General features: G+C 31.9%; 1 protein-coding gene across 3 annotated transcripts in view; it reads left to right on the plus strand.

The window, feature by feature from the left end:
* The window catches only part of LOC113519903 (neural cell adhesion molecule 1-like), a 144,283-nt gene that overhangs the window by 52,148 nt on the left and 72,564 nt on the right, over positions 1-19,571 (plus strand). For all 3 annotated transcript variants that reach the window (XM_026905125.3, XM_031913169.2, XM_052900430.1), the window contains exon 4: positions 7,161-7,369. In XM_026905125.3, the coding sequence (XP_026760926.1) occupies positions 7,161-7,369 (209 nt within the window). The remainder of the gene's footprint in view (positions 1-7,160; positions 7,370-19,571) is intronic.

The raw sequence follows: 19,571 nt of genomic DNA on the forward strand, positions 1-19,571 counted from the left end.
ATCAAACATTGATGTACTCCAAACTTTTTAACTTCAAGATTCATAATCGACTTTTTTTCCATTATAAGTTTATTTTTTCTTCTGGATCTTTGACTTTATTCTTTTTAAATTTGTGTATTTTTTTATAAAATACGTGTTATTATACTAAATTAAAATTCATATTAATTTACTTACTATTTTGTGTTTTTAAGTTTTGTGGAAGTATGTTTAATAGCTTAGGAACTGATATCCAAAGCTGAACCAACATAATGGACGCTTTTTAATTTCCCGTGACACAATACAACACGGCACGATTTTATCGACACAAAAATCACAATATAATATTTTTTTTCGAACATATGGTAATGACACAAATATGCAAAGAAATTTTAAAAATATTTCATGCATTTACATACGGTTTACTTTAGAAACGTATTGTGCTCTGTCATGCTAAGGTAAATTATAAAATTTTCTAAATAATAAATAGTAATTACAAAGCATAATTATAAAATCATACTTAATTTAAAAACAGACAGTCATTTTTGATAAGTCAAAAACAAAATTAATCAAATAATTCGAAAAGTTAGCGACAAATTTCGACCGCTTCTTTTTTGCATTATCGCTCCAACGTTTCGCTACCACTTTCCTCGTCTTAACGCATGTCTCTCGTGTCAAAAGAATCTTCTTTTTTATTTTTTCCTGACATTTGTATATACATATATCAGTGATAATCTGCACTCTAAAAAAAATACAATTTATAAACAAAAACTAAATGTTGCGATGTATATTCTTAAAGTCTAACATGACTTATGACAAAAAAATTAATTAAATAACGTTTATCAAGAAAAACATGTATGTAAATAGTATTGTATTATATTATATCATCGATGAACTGTCCACTGCTGTAAATAGCCTCCTCCATAAGGCAGTCTCGCAAGTAGTTGCCACACTTGGCAGACGGACTGTCAACCGCAGTTTAACTTTTGCGGATGTATTAAGAAGGACACTGCTGCCCATCCTTTGACCTTCAGCTCCCTTGGTCGCCTCTTACGACACCTACGGGAAAAGAAGGGGTGGCCTATTCTATGCCGGGATTTACACGTAATAAATGTACGAGAAAATCCAATCCATTATTGTTCATGAATAATTAAAGCACAATACAGCTGTATTATAACAAATTAATAACAATAAAAATACATAATCATATAGGAAGGCATCAATCAACTAATAAATAATTACTGGACGGCGTAACACATGACATGAATAACTTACTAAAACTATATGGGGCTTGGTAGCGAGCAGACGGATATTTCTGATCTCCGATTTCATTACAATTCTGTGCAAATAAACAAGCTCTAATGCCGAGGTAAATATGAAACGTTGTACCATAGATAAAAATGGAGGATTGATTTACCGTAGCTCTATCTCTGAATATATCTAAACATACACCTTGACCCACTGTTCAGAGTTCACGAGATTTCCACCCGTATTTATTTAGGAAATAAGTACAAAATTGCCTGAGCTTGTTTAACGTAGATTGAAGTATTGGATCGAAAGATCGTAAACGTACCTGCAACGTTCTTTCATATTTCGCGAAGGTACCTTATTCGGAATAAAATATATTAGTATTATGTAATAATATGTTCAATAAATGTAGATATGACCGTAATAGGTAATATGTTTTTCTGAAGACTCTTGACTAACAATATTATTATTTTGTTATTACTAATAAATACATCATCATCATCATGCATTAAGAGCCCAATGATAAGCTGGGATTTCTCTTCATAAGAGAAGGATTTAGTCGGTAGTAATATTGGTATTACTACCGTAACCATGGAGTTTCATATAGGGTTTTATTTGAAGTATGCCTTCCTTTTTTGTATTTACTTATAAGAAAAATATTTATAGGTTATCGAATTAGTAATTAGTCATTCATACAATGCTAAAATATACTAGTACTAAATCGTTATATAAAACAGTAATATAAAACATATTTATAACAAAATATATTCCTAATAATTTTTAACGATGATGGTGTCTTCGTTCAGGTGAAATAGTGAATAGAAATTCTCCACTAAATGGAGCGACATCTTCAGATGTTCTGAGAGTCGATAGATTCTGTTGGCTCAAAAATTCTCCCTGGCTAGTTACAAGATAACCCTTTGAATAAATTATTTCAGAACAATATCTGAAAATAAGTCCTTACAAGATTTTTACGTTACGTCTATGTTTTTACAAGAATAATAAAATATTATGCATCATTGACAAAAATATGTAAAATAGAACTGAATAAAAAATCAGGAATCCTCGTACTTTCTCATTAAATTATGTTAGCACCTGTGAATAATATTAACTGACTTATGCTGACATATGCCAGATATTTTCATTGAAGGTCTAACAATTATTATTTAATCTAAGTATAGAGCTTTATTGTTAAGATGATCCGATATGACTCCTCTATATATATATTTATATATATATATATATATATATATATATATATATATATATATAAATTACTCCTCTCCATCCAAAGGTTGCCTGGAAGAGATCGCTCTTAGCGATAAGGTCGCCCATTGTTTTCTCATTGTGATTATTTCTTGTAATTATTTATATTTACAATAAGTTTACTATTGTAATCTTTTGGAGGAAACAATAAAGAGTATCTATCTATCTAGCTATCTATATGATATGAAATTGATGTTTCCTTTTTGCAAAAAAATATTAGAATACTCCCTTAAATGCTTATTAATGGAAATGAGGAAAAAACCCTATGACAACGCTCCGTTATATAAAATAATAATAATCCTGAACACACACTGTTTATGTGAATAACAATTCTGAATTTCCATATTAGTTTATGTAAACTATAATTATAGGTACATGTTTCGTAACAAACACTATCTCAACCCTATCTAAGCAACAAGGGAGCAACAAATCATGCGCCAACTAGCCCCCACATAACGAAGTGGAGGTAACATGCTTACGTAACATTCTGACCATCTGGTCATTAATCACCCGGCGTCGTTTGCCCCTATTATTAGGGCGTTGACGGCTTTTAAATATCTACACTGCCCTATAAACTACCGACCAAGCTTATACATTCCACGGAGGCGTCAGCGGAAGTGATATCTAGTTGTATGTTTTTAATTAATTACGAGTATGTGCCCGAAAAACATGTAAAAAATAGATATGCGAGTACAACGACAATCTACGAATTTAGAGAAAACAAAGGAGATATAAGCGTATTAGAATAGAGTACAACAGCACTCTTTACAATAGGCTTAGAATAAAAAAAAATAGAATATAACATAAAAAGCCGAATTAGCACATTCCATTAATGTTTATCGCAAAAGAATGCAAATTTATTTACATAACTTTACAAGTAATAGTAAATTGTTGGTTTGTATACAGCGTGCCGCATAAAAAATATACGTATACGTATTTACTGGCTTAGAGAATAGTGTTTTCTTATAAAAAAAATATTTAAAGAATTAAAATTCTTTAATATTTTAATTAGATTTTATTTAAGACTGATTTTCTGATGTGATTCTGATTTTCTGATGTCGAATGTCATGTTCGTTACAACAACAACACTCGAGAAAAACCTGACTTATTTTATTTTTTAATAATTTTATACCTCTCATAATACCAATACATTGTTTTGCCATTAAACTACCGTCTCTATAGACACTCTCTTCGAATATATCAATCAAAATTTTGACACATCCTAAACAATTGCTGCCGCAGAGTGAATTATCGTTACTTGGGAAATATCGTAACATTTCCCAAGTAACAATATAAGGTGTACCCTATAACAGCGATAGTGTACTATCACGGGAATTCATCTTTTCTTAAAAAATAACATCAAATAATGCAAGCAACAGATATTTTTTTCGGACGAAATATCTTTTATATTTGCCTCGTCTGTCTGGATTTTTAAATCCAACGATAGACAATTCTCACCGTACAATTTCGTCCGGTCATAATAAAACACCTATAACAGCACGCTACAACGCACCTGTATTGTGCAAGTGTATACGACTTCATCGTTATAATTAGTCTATTTATCATCCACTGTCGAACTTAGGTCTCCTTCATATTCATCATCATCCAATATCTTCCTTCATTACTTTTGAAATCGTCAATCCATCACGCGGAGACATCACCCTACACTGCACTTATCAGCACGAAGTCGCCACTTATTAGAACATTTCTTTCCCATCAATTATCGGTTGACTGAGTTACATGATCAGTTTCCACTTCAGCTTACAAATTCTTCAGACTATGCCAGTCATTTTAATTCTTTTGTGAATATCCGCATTTCATATTTTATCACGTAGTAAAACTCTAAGTATAGCTCCTTCCATTGTGCGCTGAGCAACTTGGAGCATCTTTAAATGGCTAGCAGTGTATGAGTATATAGCTAACATAAAAGAAAATTTTGTCAAAATTTTCCTCTTAAGCATTTTCACACTTAGCTTCGTAACTAGGCCATTATGCGTAATAGAACAATATAACCAACCTTCTTTTTTAATAAACTTAGAATGACAAACAAGCTAACGGCCCACCTGATGAAAAGTGGTAACCATCACCTATAGATACATAATCAGTAACACGGAGATTACAGAGTTCACTGTGACGCGTTGCTATTCCTGAGGTCCTCCCTCCTTATAATTTCTACCTAAACTATTCCTAAATACTTCTGGCGTTAAATTACAGTAAACAAAGAAAACAACTCCGATGATTTCAAGATCGGCACTCGTTAGTAGAACACACTATAGCATATCAGCCCAGGCATTTTTTCACCTCTATTACTATCAGACAAAATATAAGGATTCGATAAACCTTATTCCAAGTTCAAAAACTGACCTAACTAACGAAGCGTAGCATTGCAAACTACCACATCTAATAACGTTAATAAAGTCCGTCGTTACGTTCCTACAGCATAAAGTTACCAGCGCTTCTAAGAAATGAAAAGTTTCAGATTGACAACGTGCACTATCTACAGTCAATTAAACTAACTTCGTTTTTTAAACTCACAATCTAACAAATTCAACAAATTGCGACTATAATAAGTAAATTGATAATGCATAAAACACAAAGAGGGAAGAGCCATGTTTACGAGAGCAAGGTATTTTTACGGGTTCCGTTCAGTAAACTACCCAATACTGAAGAATCGATAAAATCGGATAAACTGCCGAATCTGTGATTTTATTACAGGGACTTTGGTATGAAATCTCCTTGTTTAATAAACGTACTCTTAGCGATTTTATAATCCAAAGTCGCAACTTTTAATGCCACAATAAATCACCACAGGAATGAGAAAGCCCATTTTTATTATAGGCTCTGTTAGTAACGAAATAAAAATACATTGTATCAAAGTTATATTTTATTATATACTTCTTAATTCTTATTTTATAATTGTTCACGTAATACGGCACGAAAGGAATTTAATTTACTAGATATATTTCCATAGACTAAATCTATCCAGAATTATTACCAAATACCTGTCTCCGTTCTTTCACAATTATCATCATTATCATCATATTAGCCGTTAATTGTCCATTGCTGAACATAGGTCTCCTCCATAAGGGGATTTTAGCCAATATTTGTCACGCTTTGCAGACCTTGCAGGGTTGGCAACCGCGATTAGGTTTTTGATGACGTTTAAAGAAGGACGCTGTTAGTAGTAGCATCCCTATTTAAACAACAGCCTGGGTAGCAGCCTGCTACCCATTCCTCGACAATTAAATTCCCTCAGTACTAGAAGTTCTCCTACGATGCCCATAAGAAAAGAAGGAGTGGCCTATTCTATGCCGGGGGTTCTCATGGTAGTCACATTTTTAATTTTTTCAAAAGTATGCATTAATGAAAAGGTATCTACCAAGAGATTTTTTTTAATGGGTGATAATGAAATGGTAACCCCACGCTATCGGTATACACCGGCGGGGCACCAGTGAAGGATGATAGGTGAGGATGAAGCAGATCAGTTGGCCCATCGTAACGAATTCAACAAGAATTGTTCGATATTAGCGATAAGGCCGCATTTTGTATCATTTATGATTAAAATTTACTATTCTAAAAATGGTGTAATAAAGTGTAAAATAAATAAATAATAATCTACTCAACTAGAACACATACTATTTCACTTAAGTAATAATTGGCTGCTATAAAAAAACAATTAGCAAAGCAGAACACAAAGCTTTATTTTTATTATACTCTCGACATTAATGTAAATTTTATGTATTTTTTTAATAAAACGTAAATGTGTGTAATATACAAAACTGGAGTGTTTTCATATAGATAATATGTGCATACATCGTGTGAAATCTGCTAAATAGATTTTAATTAAATTTGACTTTCTCATCCTTGCGTTATTATATAAAATTAACGTAGACCTTTCTTATTAAATTTTATTATTAAAGTTACGTTTCATAAATTAATAGATACTCTTGTTCTCATCCCTTCGCGAGAAGTGATTAGCAGAGTAGGTAGGGCATGAAAATAATATTGTCAAAGCATAACAAAATATTTTTAACATTATTTGATTTTAAATCTTTATAAATAAATTCATTTATTCTGTTTTTTGATATTATTGTATGTGTTTTTTTTTTTTGTTCTACATTCTGTGATGCAAACATTTATTAATTGTAAAAAGTAGTATATAATATATAAAAAGGCAATATATAAAAAGATAAGAGGCGACTAAAGGAACTTAATGGTCGAGGAATAGGCAGTAGCGTCCATCTTAAAACATTACCAAGACCTAACGGCAGTTGCTAATTCGCCTGTCAAGCATGGTAACGACTGGCAAAACCCCCAATACAGGGGGAAATGGATTGTTAGTAATGGAGACTGAGAATCCCATTGCTAGCAATATACCCAACCAGGTCGACCTCCTCGCGGTTCTCCCTGCAAGCTATCATGGTTAATTCCTGATGAATTCATCATAATGGCCTAACTGGCCTGTTTTCATTCTCATCTATCACCCTTCACTGGTGCTCCGCCAGCGTATCCCGTTAGCGCAGGCGGGGTTACCATACCATTTTCACCCATCAAAAAAAAAAAACCCAATACAGGAAGGGCTATATATTCAATAGCAGTCAATTAATGGCTGACATGGTATGGTAAATAACTAGTATAACTCACTATGTTAATATTCTTTTATTTTCCAGCTTCGACGTTCGGGGGCGATCGTTTAACAAAGCGCTGCAGTGGTCAGATCCAAATGCATTTGGCCCGCGGGCGTACTTTGCGACCGTTGCCCGACCAGCGTCCTTGATGCTGGACACGGTTCAGTTGGACGACGAAGGCGTCTACAGATGTAGAGTGGACTTTAAAAATTCGCCGACACGAAATTTTCAAATACGTCTCGCTGTCATAGGTAAGTAACGTCTTCTATATAATTTCACATAGTTGAGTTTTCATATAATTGATTCAACAGTTCATATTATATTTAATACTAACTGTGCTGATAACATTTTGCGCTTTATTATACAAATATATTTATATATTTATATTTTATACAACATTATTTCACACTATATCTTTTTTTTTTTGCTTTGAAAAATAACAATTTGATCTCATAGAAGATAATTATTTAACTTGTATTCACACATATTTAACTTAAGATACTATGACAGTTTCATCACACTAATTTCAGTAGTTTTTTCGTAAATTAGCAATTTACGATATAATAGTCTGAAAAAAAAAAATAAAAACCATTAGTTTCGTTGTATCAGAAAACATTTTTTTTTGTTCGTTACGACTTTATTATAATACCTATGTAAAAATAAAGATAAATGTTTTAAAAAGATTTACTATAAAAGCAAATCGCGGGCACATACCGATGAGTGCCGGAATAGACTTGTGTCTGAAATCGAAACTTCACTCCATCAAGTTTCGATCTGGGGTGAACAAAATCTTGTCCAATTTAACCCCAAAAAGACACAAGTCTGCGCGTTTACCGCAAAAAAGACGCCGTTTGTCGTATCTCCTCACTTTCAGGGCACTTCCCTTGATAAAAAGTCAAGTCTAGGAATTCTGGGCGTTGATATATCTTGCGACGTCCAGTTTTGCGGTCATCTGGAGGAGAAGGCTAAGATAGCTTCCAAAAAGTTAGGAGTGCTCAATAGGGTGAGACGATATTTCATGCCAGAACACCGCCTGAAATTATATAAAGCCCAAGTCAGGCCGCATATGGAATACTGTTCTCACCTGTGGGCAGGAGCGCCACAGTACCAACTCCTTCCGTTAGACCGCATTCAAAGTCGGGCGGCTCGAATTATCGATAGTCAACGCCTTACTGTCCGACTTGACCCATTGAAACTGCGCAGAGATGTTGCGTCTCTGTGCATCTTCTACCGAATTTATCATGGGGAGTGTTCTGAGGAATTGTTCGGATTGATACCTGCTGCTGATTTTCACCACCGTACAACCCGCCACAAACTAAAGTTTCATCCCAATCATCTGGACGAGTGGCGGTCTTCCACCGTGCGTTTTTCAAGGCACTTTCTTCCACGCACAACCATTCTTTGGAATCAACTTCCAGCAGCAGTATTTCCGAACCGATACGACAACATAACCTTCAAGAAAAGAGTATATTCCTTTTTAAAAGGCCGGCAGCACACCTGCAATGCCGCTGGTGTTGTGGGTGATCATGGGCGGCGGTAGTCACTTACCATCAGGTGAGCCGCATGCTCGTTTGCCCCCTGTGTTGTAAAAAAAAAAAAAAAATAAATAACTTTTACAATTACGTTTATGTAAGCAGTAAGTTTACCAAGTTTATTATTCTGATACCTATTTTAGCGAAATACGTTTACTATATAATTAAAAGAAATGGTCATGTTCAAAACTGTTTTCGAAGCATAAACAAAATTTCAATAAATTCGTAATTAATTACAAAATTAATTTCGTTTCTGTTTGAAAAGGTTAAATATTATTTGACCAACAAAATCAAAAATTGCTTTTTGACAGTCTTTAATTAAAATTATTGAATAGTGTCAAAGCAACTCTATTATTTTTATCCAAACTACGATGAGTTTCAGAGTACCAAAATTACAATTATATAAGTCAATATGGCAATAATGATTATTATACCTGTTACAGGCTTTGACTAGAAAATATTTTTTGGAATAATTAATTTTCCTAATTGCAATTGAAGAAACACTTTTTTTATTAACTGAATATACCAATTTTCATATTTGTCGTATTCATTTCAAATATAAGTACTATTTAAATAAACATTATAGAGTTTTAACAGACAAAGCAGGATGCATAGCAAATTCAATGCGAAATCTGACTAAACCGTGATATTTCACAGACAGGTGCCTGTCAGATTTCATGCTAACGAGCCAAACTATCAAGGAATATACATCAAATATGGACTAGGTTCTATTCTACAACGTCAAATAATATCTAGAAATGGCCTATTATTATTGTAATTATTTTATAATAATGTTATCAACTTTGTACACTTGAGTCCCAATTTACTTCCCGAGATAGATGGATTCTATCAGGGATTCAAATTTTCTCTAAAAGGTTAATATGAACTGTTATAATGTATTTTCAAAATAAATCTTTTGCAGAGACGGCAGACAAAATTAAATCCTAATTCTTCTATCTTCACAAATATATTATTATCTTTCATAACAAGTCTTACGCATCACGCCAGTTCCGGAAACTTGACTCTTCACTTTTAAATACCTACTATATTTTGCACACTTATTAAAGAAATTTTTAAACAAGCGCATGCAAAGTTTTTATTAAATAGTTGCTAAAGAAGAGTGTGTTCTTTTAGAGCAGTGATTTGTGATGAAAAAATATAAAATTCGTACTTAATATTCAAGAGTGTTTTATTAAGTCAAAATAAAAATCTAATTTATTTAAACAAATTTTACCTCTCAATCAGCAAAATCTCAATTTGAGTACATTAAAATCCGGTTAATAATTTGTAAACAATATTTTATTATTTTATAAAGACGCAGGTAGATAGAAAATATTTCTTCTTTTTAATTAAAACTTGTTTAAGCAACTAACCGAAACAATATTTCATGCTCGGAAAGTCCACAATTAGGAACAAAAAGTTATCACTCCAGATAATGTTATTACATTTTTATTACAATATTCTTCACTTTTTACTTTCACTTTGATGGAGCAATTTTAACAGCAAAAAAATCTAATAGAATAGATTAATGGAACTTCAGTAATAAAAGCTTGATTTAGTAATAAATCTACCACCCACACATAGACAATATGCGTATAACATAGAGATTATGTTTGAATAGAATTCTGTTTATGTAACTCAAGACTTAATCTCTCCGATTTCTATCGTGATACTATAATGAATAATTTCTCGAATTACATATTGATTTGGCAGAAATCACAAAAAAACATTCATACATACATATACATAGTTTCAGGACTGACTATGCATTATGCTTAATAAGGAATTTGATTATTATTACGGTGACCTAAGTGTCATAGAACGATATGGACTCAATTTGACAGATACGTCAAAATAGAAAACTTGCTTGATGAGCATTCAACTATGTATATGTATTAAATTACATTATTAACGATAACGATTAACGATTATCAACGATGCAGATATTGAAAATACATTAAAAATAATTCTATATGAACCATAGATAAAATGTAATAGTACAGATTTTAATAGAAATAGATGGCGCAACTTTACAAATGGTTATATGGATAATTATTTTGATATTGAAGATAACTAATGAAGAAAAAAAAAACAAAAGTAAATCGTTATAATGATATTCCTTACATCCAAAATACAATTACCATAGCTAACGAGGAGAACGGCAGCAAATAACTCGACAAAACGCCGACCCGAACTAGAATGGGAATTGCACCATCTGCTCACATTCCCACAACGAAAAACTTTAGCGCAGAATGTCTGCTCTATGCTGAAAATTTATAAGAGAACCTTATCTAAAAAGCCAGCCTTTCAGCGGCTTTTCGAGCGAGCGATGCAAAACAAAGCTTTGTTAGAACTCCTTTGAATTTCGGTAAGGAAAATGAGAGGTTACACACGACCCCAGTCGACGTCAAAGAAGCCTCGGAGTGCTGTTATTACAATAATGTACAGCGATATCACGTTTGGAGTGCGCTTTTCATAGCCAACTCTCAATGGTGACTCCTAAACACATTAAACTCGATAACGTGTTTCTCTCACCACTTTAATGTTTACGATTCTTGTGATCCCAATGTATTTTGTTTTGCTTGACTTTCAACAAATCTATTTCATATTCCTTACAGCTTTTTTACATTTTCCTTAATTTAAAAACAAATATCTTTGTACTGGACTAATTAATACTATGAATATACATTCAAGATTACTAGATTAATAAACTTAATTTTTTTTAAATAAATGTAAAATGTACAAATATTTGAATATTTGTTACTTAATTACGTACAAAATGTTAATCGGATTTGAATGATATTTAATATATACAGTTATCACACTAATAAAAAATATACGCACATTACAATAATAATGTACAATGCCAAAATCACGAGATGGATCTGGTATTGATATATATTTAAATAGACAGGATTTTTTTAAAAATAGCACGAACGTAAAAATAAAATTAGTTACATGTTATAGAATTTACTCGTGTTTCTTCGACTAAGTAGCTGTGTTTACATGCAAGGCTCTATTTCAGCACAGATAATATAATACTATCATATAATATATATAAGATATATAATATCATAGATATAATCTGTGATAATACTCTTTGAAGGATGAAGTATAGCATTAACTACAGTGATATTACCCTATAATCCTCAGGAATAGTAAAATATGAAAATACATCACAATATTTATGGTTTTTTCATGTTTTATCCAGTGTATTCTATAATGTCTTTGATATTATTAAAAAATCAACAACCATGTCGATTATAATTATGATTCTAAAATACATATTGAGAGTGAAATGCCAGTAGTTGACATGCACATAATATCTATTACCTAAATCATAAAAAAAATTATCTATGTCTATGTTCACAATAAAGATAAACCACTTTTATTAATGTATTTTTTTTATTTGTGATCATTTATTTATTTAATATATATTGTATATTTATGTAACAAGTCCAACCATTAATATATTATTAACTATATTTATATAATAAACAATTCCAACCTTGACTTAATATGTTGAATAGGTACTCCGTTCTAGCTATAATTTTTCTTTTTCTTTCAATATTGACCTCGACTTTCAAGATCATAAATCAACAGTCTATTCGCAGAGATAACGAACAAACTCTTTAGCGGGGTTTGTAGAACTTCATTGGAAACTTTTGATAAAATAATTTATCTAATAAATTCTCGAGGAAATGTTCTGAAGTGCTAATACACTATAAATATTGAAATACCTGGAAATTAAGGTGATAAACTTTATATTACTTTGTAGAAATAAATCTATGACTAAAGAATTAACTATACCTAAATAAATCATATATATGTAAAACACTTTACCAAAACTTTTTTAAACTAAGAAAAAATTTGCAATTGTTTCTACTTTAGTTAAAGAGGATTACGATCTTATATATGCACTTGCCCCATTAAGGTGTACTGCTAATTTCAGATACAAATCTTTAGAATATGTGAATCTCAGACAATAAACACCATAAATAAATAAAGAAAACGAATATATATTTTTAAATTTTCTTACTATTTTGCATTGTTATCTAAAAAAGTTTCATAGCTCTAGATTTGCTGGGAACAAAGTCACTATTAATGTTATTTTGATAAATTTTATAGTGAAACACGTGCAATTTCCTGAATCACATCATATTTACATATATTATGGAAAGAGGGCCATGAGCACTATACCCGTGGTCCTCTTTCGATGCATATTTAGCCTCTACATATTTTATTAAAATGATGGGTGAATAATCTTGTTTTATAATATCTTTACAGTTTAAATAATGCTTATAATAATATTAATGATAATTATAATAATGATCGATAATTATAAATTAAAATATAGTCCAAAAATGAAAATATTTCAATGTTGAAATTTAGATTATTGCTATTTTTTAAACATAATATAAAGGGATACTATAATATAACAAACAAGAAATAACCTAAGAAATATTTATTTCAAGTAAGTCAATTATAACGTATTTTCCCCGTAATCGTCGTGTTATTGTCCGTCTCTGAGGTACTGTATAAAGATTGAACGTAATATAAAAAATCTCCAATACGTCGGCATAAATAAAATATTAATACCTATTACACTAGTAACTTCGCCCCTTGCTGTATTGGATTTGATTTTGCTGACAAGTTTTTAGATAAACTACTTATTTTCATCTAGAAAAATCGTAATATGAATATTTGTATTTTTATTTCGAATGTAAAATATCGAAGTTATTTCATTAACCCCACTAGTGTGCTTCACCGGTACCCGGAATTACTTCGCCCACAATTTATTATGCTCCCCTTATCTACATATGTTCGCGGAATTTTAAATTGTAAACGAGCCTCACTTAAAACCACTGCGGTATCTGAATACGGTACAGTACATTTATTTTGGAACACAAATATGTAGTAGTTTAATTCTATGTAGGTGGAATACGAAATTTGTATAATTTTTAAGCGACTTCAAAACGGAAGAACTTCGTAATTTACCGTTTTTTGTGTGCACGATATTCGATATTTTTTATTAAACTGAATCCATTTCAATAATTCTTTACATATAATTATCAATTTTTTATCATTTCTGATCCAACAATTTATATTTCTTTTTGCGGACAACAATCAATTATTTAATATTAATTTTATAATGGCTGAAGACTGTAAATTTTACTAAAATCTATTTTATTTATTCAATTATTCAGAAAAAAACTATATACCAACTTTATTTACATAAATAATATGAATGTTTTAAATTAATTAATTCTTAATAATCATATGTATAATACATATGATTAATTTTTAAAAAATAGAAGACGAAAATCTTTAACCAGTACGTGTTACCAGTAATGACTTATGGAACCGAAACGTGATCCTACACAATTGTCCGTATGCAAAAGCTACAAGTTACTCAGCGGGCTATGGAGAGGGCTATGCTCGGAGTCTCTTTGCGTGATAGAATCCGAAACGAAAAAATCTGCAAAAGAACCAAAATAACCGACACAGCCCAAAGGATAAGCCAGGTGAAGTGGCAATGGGCTGGTCACAGTGTAGGACGACTCCCCACTAGATGGAGTGTTGACTTGAAATGCATTGCAGGGAATCAGTGAATGCAAGTGGTTTAGGACCTTTCTTTATGGCAACCTATGGGGGAAACTTATGTCCAGTAGTGGACGGATAATGGCTGAAATAATGATGATAATGATAATACATATGATAACGACTTTGTTTGTTTATTAATTTAACGGCTTAACCGACACTATGAAATTTATTAGACACGTATTATATGGGATAGAGAGAGAAAAAGGCTACTTCTTGTCGCGGTCAGTAAACATATCCTGGACATGCGGACGAAGTCGCTAGTAAACGCTACAAATAATATCTTCGATTAAACACAGTTACTGATATTTTAAATCTATATTTCAAAAAAAAAAAAAAATAACACGATTAAAAAACAATCTGAAGAGACGGAAATAAGTTCAGTCATTGCCACGTCGGATTCGATTATATTCAACGAAATACGATCAAGTGAAGCATTAGGTGTTTACGTCTACCAAGACTTATATTAATACTAGCTTTTACCTGCGACTTTGTTCGCGTGGTCGAGATTTGTTGGTTTACTGGGATGAGTAGCTTATATCCTTCTCCCAAATAGTAAATTTTATAGCAAAGAAACAAACTCACTTCCACATTTATAATATTAGTAAAGATTGTTAATTACATTTCCTTATAATATTTGCGAGGAGAAATGGCATTGTTAATAATGATGTCTAACGGCCCCTTTGTTTGTAATATACCCTATCAGGTTGACCTTTACGCGGTTCCCCCTGGAAACTATCGTGGTTAATAATTGTTGAATGCATCACGACGAGCTGACTGACCTGCATTCATTCTCACTTATACAAGGCATAGACTTAGAACGTTTAGTTAGATATTAGATAACGCAATATGAAATATACAGGCCTACATTTTATATCATCAGTATAAAAATCACTATTAATCTGCATTTTTTTTTATTTTGTATTATAAAAAAAGAAACTATTTTCTATAGATTAGATCTAATTTGTGAAAAATAGCTTCTTCAATCCTTTCTAATATAATAAATTTGAAAATAAGTTTATTTATTACCTTATAGCGGCTTAACGGCTTAAACAATCACTATGATTGATTTGGTATACGCGTACTAATCATATGTGCGATGGAGTCGGATATAGGATACTTTTTATGTCGGTCAGCAAACGTATCCCGCGTTTACATGAACAAAGTCGCGGGTAAAAGCCATTATAGTATAATTATATCCACGATAGGTATTTTTATTTGGTAATAATATTATAACGTTATATATGCATAGTTTACATTCGGACGGGACGCAGACGGGACTAAGTATAAATCCTAATAGAATATAAATAATCTTTATTCCAATAGACTTGTTTACAAGCCCTTTTAAATCGTCCTTTATAATGATTTTACTATTGGGTTCAGAATATTGTTATCTGCTGAGAAGAAACCGAATGAAACACAATAGTTACTATTGTAATTTTTTTATGTACAACATAATTTTATATTTGTATGGGTACTATAACTATTATTTATTAGCTTTGAGTTTTACTACATATCTTATGTTGTACCCATTCAATGTATTTTGGTATAGTTAAATGAATAAAGTATTACAAATATAAAATATTATTTTAGGACTAGTCGCAGATAGGATAAGAGAGAGCATTGTTTCGTTCCACTGTTTTTTTTTACAAATACGAGCATAATAAAATTATTACTATACGATGTCTGTAGATGGGAGATATTTAAGAAAAAATTATAGGAGGACAACTTAACAAGAGCAATAGAAGACAACAATATTTCTTGGAAATCTTTTCTGTTTGTGTTTACGCTTGTTCCAGTATCACGCAAAAATTTTTACACCAAATGAATAAACCAAAACATAACTTTGCAAACCGATTTTTCCGGTTTTCAGAGTTATGTTCTAACCTAACAATTGGTAGATATGTTTTATTTTATACACCATCTAGAAGTGATATGTTTCTTTAGTTTTCCTACATCTGAAATTCACATATCCTATATGAAAATTCGTAACGATCGATAAATGGATAAAAGTTTATCACTTTGTCACGCAAAAACTACTAAACAAATTTAAAGGACATTTGGTACAAGGATAGGTAATGCTCTAACTTAACACATAGGATACTTTATACCATGATTCACGTAGGTGAAGCCACCTAGCAAGATACAGTTAATCCGATAGTGGGCAAACAACTAGTACTGAATATGATCCTTGTACAAACCCTGCCCAAATTTCGCGAAGTATTAAAATCTAACATGACATGAAGCAAGCTTACCACCGTTTCTTGAATTAATTATATTTGTCAACAGTATTAACTGTTGACAAATTATGATGTTGATGGTTTACCACATTACCGCAGTTAGTTGAAAATTTAAATTGACGCACTTGGTAGTGTAACGGTTAACAAATATCCTCACTTTATGATTGTTGCAGGTTCTACTCATGAGTATGTATTGGTGCACGCGTTTTCTATGTATTATATTCATTTATTTATTTATTCTTTAGTACAGAACATGTGTACAAGGCGCACTTAATGCTAAAAGCATTCTCTCTAAGCTAAAACTATCTACAATAACTAGACATATTTAGTTTAGAACTATATATATTTAGTTCGTTTACCTGCATTTTTATATATATTTATTACTAGTATGGGTAGATATAATTTTTCAAAATAATAAATATCCTAAGTTATTTTTTTTGTGCAACTTAAAGTGACAAACAAGCTGACGGCTCACCTGATGGAAAGTGGTAACCGTCGCCTATAGACATGAGCAGTACCATGGATACAACAGAGTATACCAGTACTGCTTCGCACATGACACTCCCAACTCAATAATAATGTAGCATTTATGGGCGAAAAAGTTTTTTAAATCAGTTGAATTTTTGAATTCATTCATTACAAACGAACAATCAAATATTCCTTTTTATAATATTAATATATATACTAATGTTATAATAAAATTTTTTCATTGCTCAAATTTGTATACGCGACTGGAGTTTCACTCTTCTGACCATAACCTATGTGGAACCCTAATAATATATATAATGGCATAAATTGTGCATCATTTATTCTCATGCTCCAAAAATACCTTTTGTGTTTACTTTTAAGAATTCACATCCAATGTTCTTGATAAAACCTAAGAAATGTTGGAATAAATTTTATTTATATACCCGCTATTTGTTACCTGACTACAAGCCATAATACAAACAGCAAACGTAAGACAACAATACTTTTGTTATTTATTTCATGGTACTTTTATAAAATATAACATTGATAAATTATATTTCATAGCAAATACCTACAATGTGTTTGCTTAATAATTTATTACGTCTCGCTATATTTTTATTTAAATTTATAGACTGAATTTATTTAATATCTATAAGTGTCTATGAAATTAAATGACAATCATTAACGTCGTTTTGAGAGAAATAACATTCCTAATATTAAAAATTCGTAATATTTCATGCACTGCCTGGACGTCTCAGGTGTTCTATACATTGTCTAGGTTTAGTATAAAATAACTGAATTATACAGATTGTCGATAATAGATATATATAAAGTGTAGCGTGTTCTTAGACATTTGTGTAATATGGATTGGTCAGACAAATGTTTCATCTAACCAAAGTGTATCGAAATTGTTCAGTAATATAGAATACAGAAATTCAGATAATGTGTTCTCTTCGCTTAGTGAACATAGAGTGTAGCAACAGAGAAAGCAGATTCGCAAACATAGTATTAATTAATCTTTGTATGCGTTTATGTATTGTCTACAAGTACACATATAAGTTAAAATCTATTAAATAGCTATTTTTAAATTTATTTTATTTTTCATAATCATCGTCATCTTATCCATTATGTGTCCACTGCTGAACATTGGCCTCCCCCATAGATAGCCATAAGGAAAGGCCCTGAGCCAACTGCATCTACTGACTTCCTGCAATGCATTTGAGGTCATCACACCATCTAGTTGGGAATCGTTCTCCATTGTGCTTGCCTGTACGAGGTTATCCGAGAACCTTTCTTCCCCATCAATTACCGGTTCCTCAAGCTATGTGACCAGCCCGTTGGCACTTCAGTTTTCTTATCCTTCGGGCTACGTTTACATATTTCGTGCTTATTTGATCGCTGATTAAATTTTCTTTTATTTCAACCTTTTAAAATCTCAGCATACATTTTAAACACGTCTAAGATTAGAACAAACGTATTGTGTACATATCTAGACAATAAATTCGTTGTAATGTAGTCTTAAATGTGTTTAAAATGTATGCTGAGAATTTAAAAGCGTTTAAAAGCCTGGACAGATGAAGCAAACACAAAGAAATTTTTTCTCTTGGACGAAATATTACTCGTTTGCGCTGGCCATAACATTATTTATTTCACAAGGACTTTTGCAACAATATTGCAATACTTTCATCGCAGCAATGTCCCAGCAATTACGCTGCCAAATAACAACGAACATATAGCACTGCGGCACCACGCACAGTGGCAAGCCGCGTATAATACAGTAAAATTGCAACAACAAATCTACAAATTCGAAATGTTCATGACAAAAAATTCTATACATAATAAAACACTACTTTTTTATATTTCTCTAACATGACATGACAACTTAAAGTGTCAAAATCTAGTTCGTCGTGATACCGTCACGTTATCGATGCGATGCGATCGCTTAGGATGTCGTCAGTCGACGCTATCGCGTGTTTAATTGTGACAGTGCAGTTAGGGCATTCGTCACCATCATTTCAGCCGTTAATTATCCACTACTAAACATGAACCTCATAATTGGGGCGATAGTTAAGACGGTACAGTCACATCATACAATAAGCTTTTGTATTCATTAAGAATAGGTTTTAAATATGGAATACATTTTATCTATACAACCTTATTAACAGAAGTTTGATACTAACCATAATTGACAATTGACAACACATCCCATCCGCTCACATTTCAATTACATCTTTTTCTATATCTAACTTCGTTATTAGCTTCTTAGCAAGCTGCGTTATTTATTTGGCTCGCAGTATATTGTCTGTGCACGTTCGCGACCAGCTATGTAGGTAGCAACTTCCGCGCGTAATTCTTTTCCAACCCGGGTTTTGAGTTAAGTGAAGCAATATGTAACAGTTAAGTGAGGGTTGCCGGTGTACCCGTAAGTCATCGCCTTGGCACGCCATTGTACAACGAAGCCATAATATATCATATTGTTCAAACAAGCGAACGACTATTTACATGTAGTACATGAAACTCAGATGTGTGTCGCGTGATACCAAAAATCACAGTTCACCGCGCCTATTGTAGGTGCTTTCACATATAACGTGCTACGAGAATGATATGCGGTT

Source organism: Galleria mellonella, unplaced genomic scaffold (genome assembly GCF_026898425.1).
Source record: "Galleria mellonella isolate WM207_F2 unplaced genomic scaffold, CSIRO_AGI_GalMel_v1 utg65, whole genome shotgun sequence".
NCBI classification, from domain to species: Eukaryota; Metazoa; Arthropoda; class Insecta; order Lepidoptera; family Pyralidae; genus Galleria; species Galleria mellonella.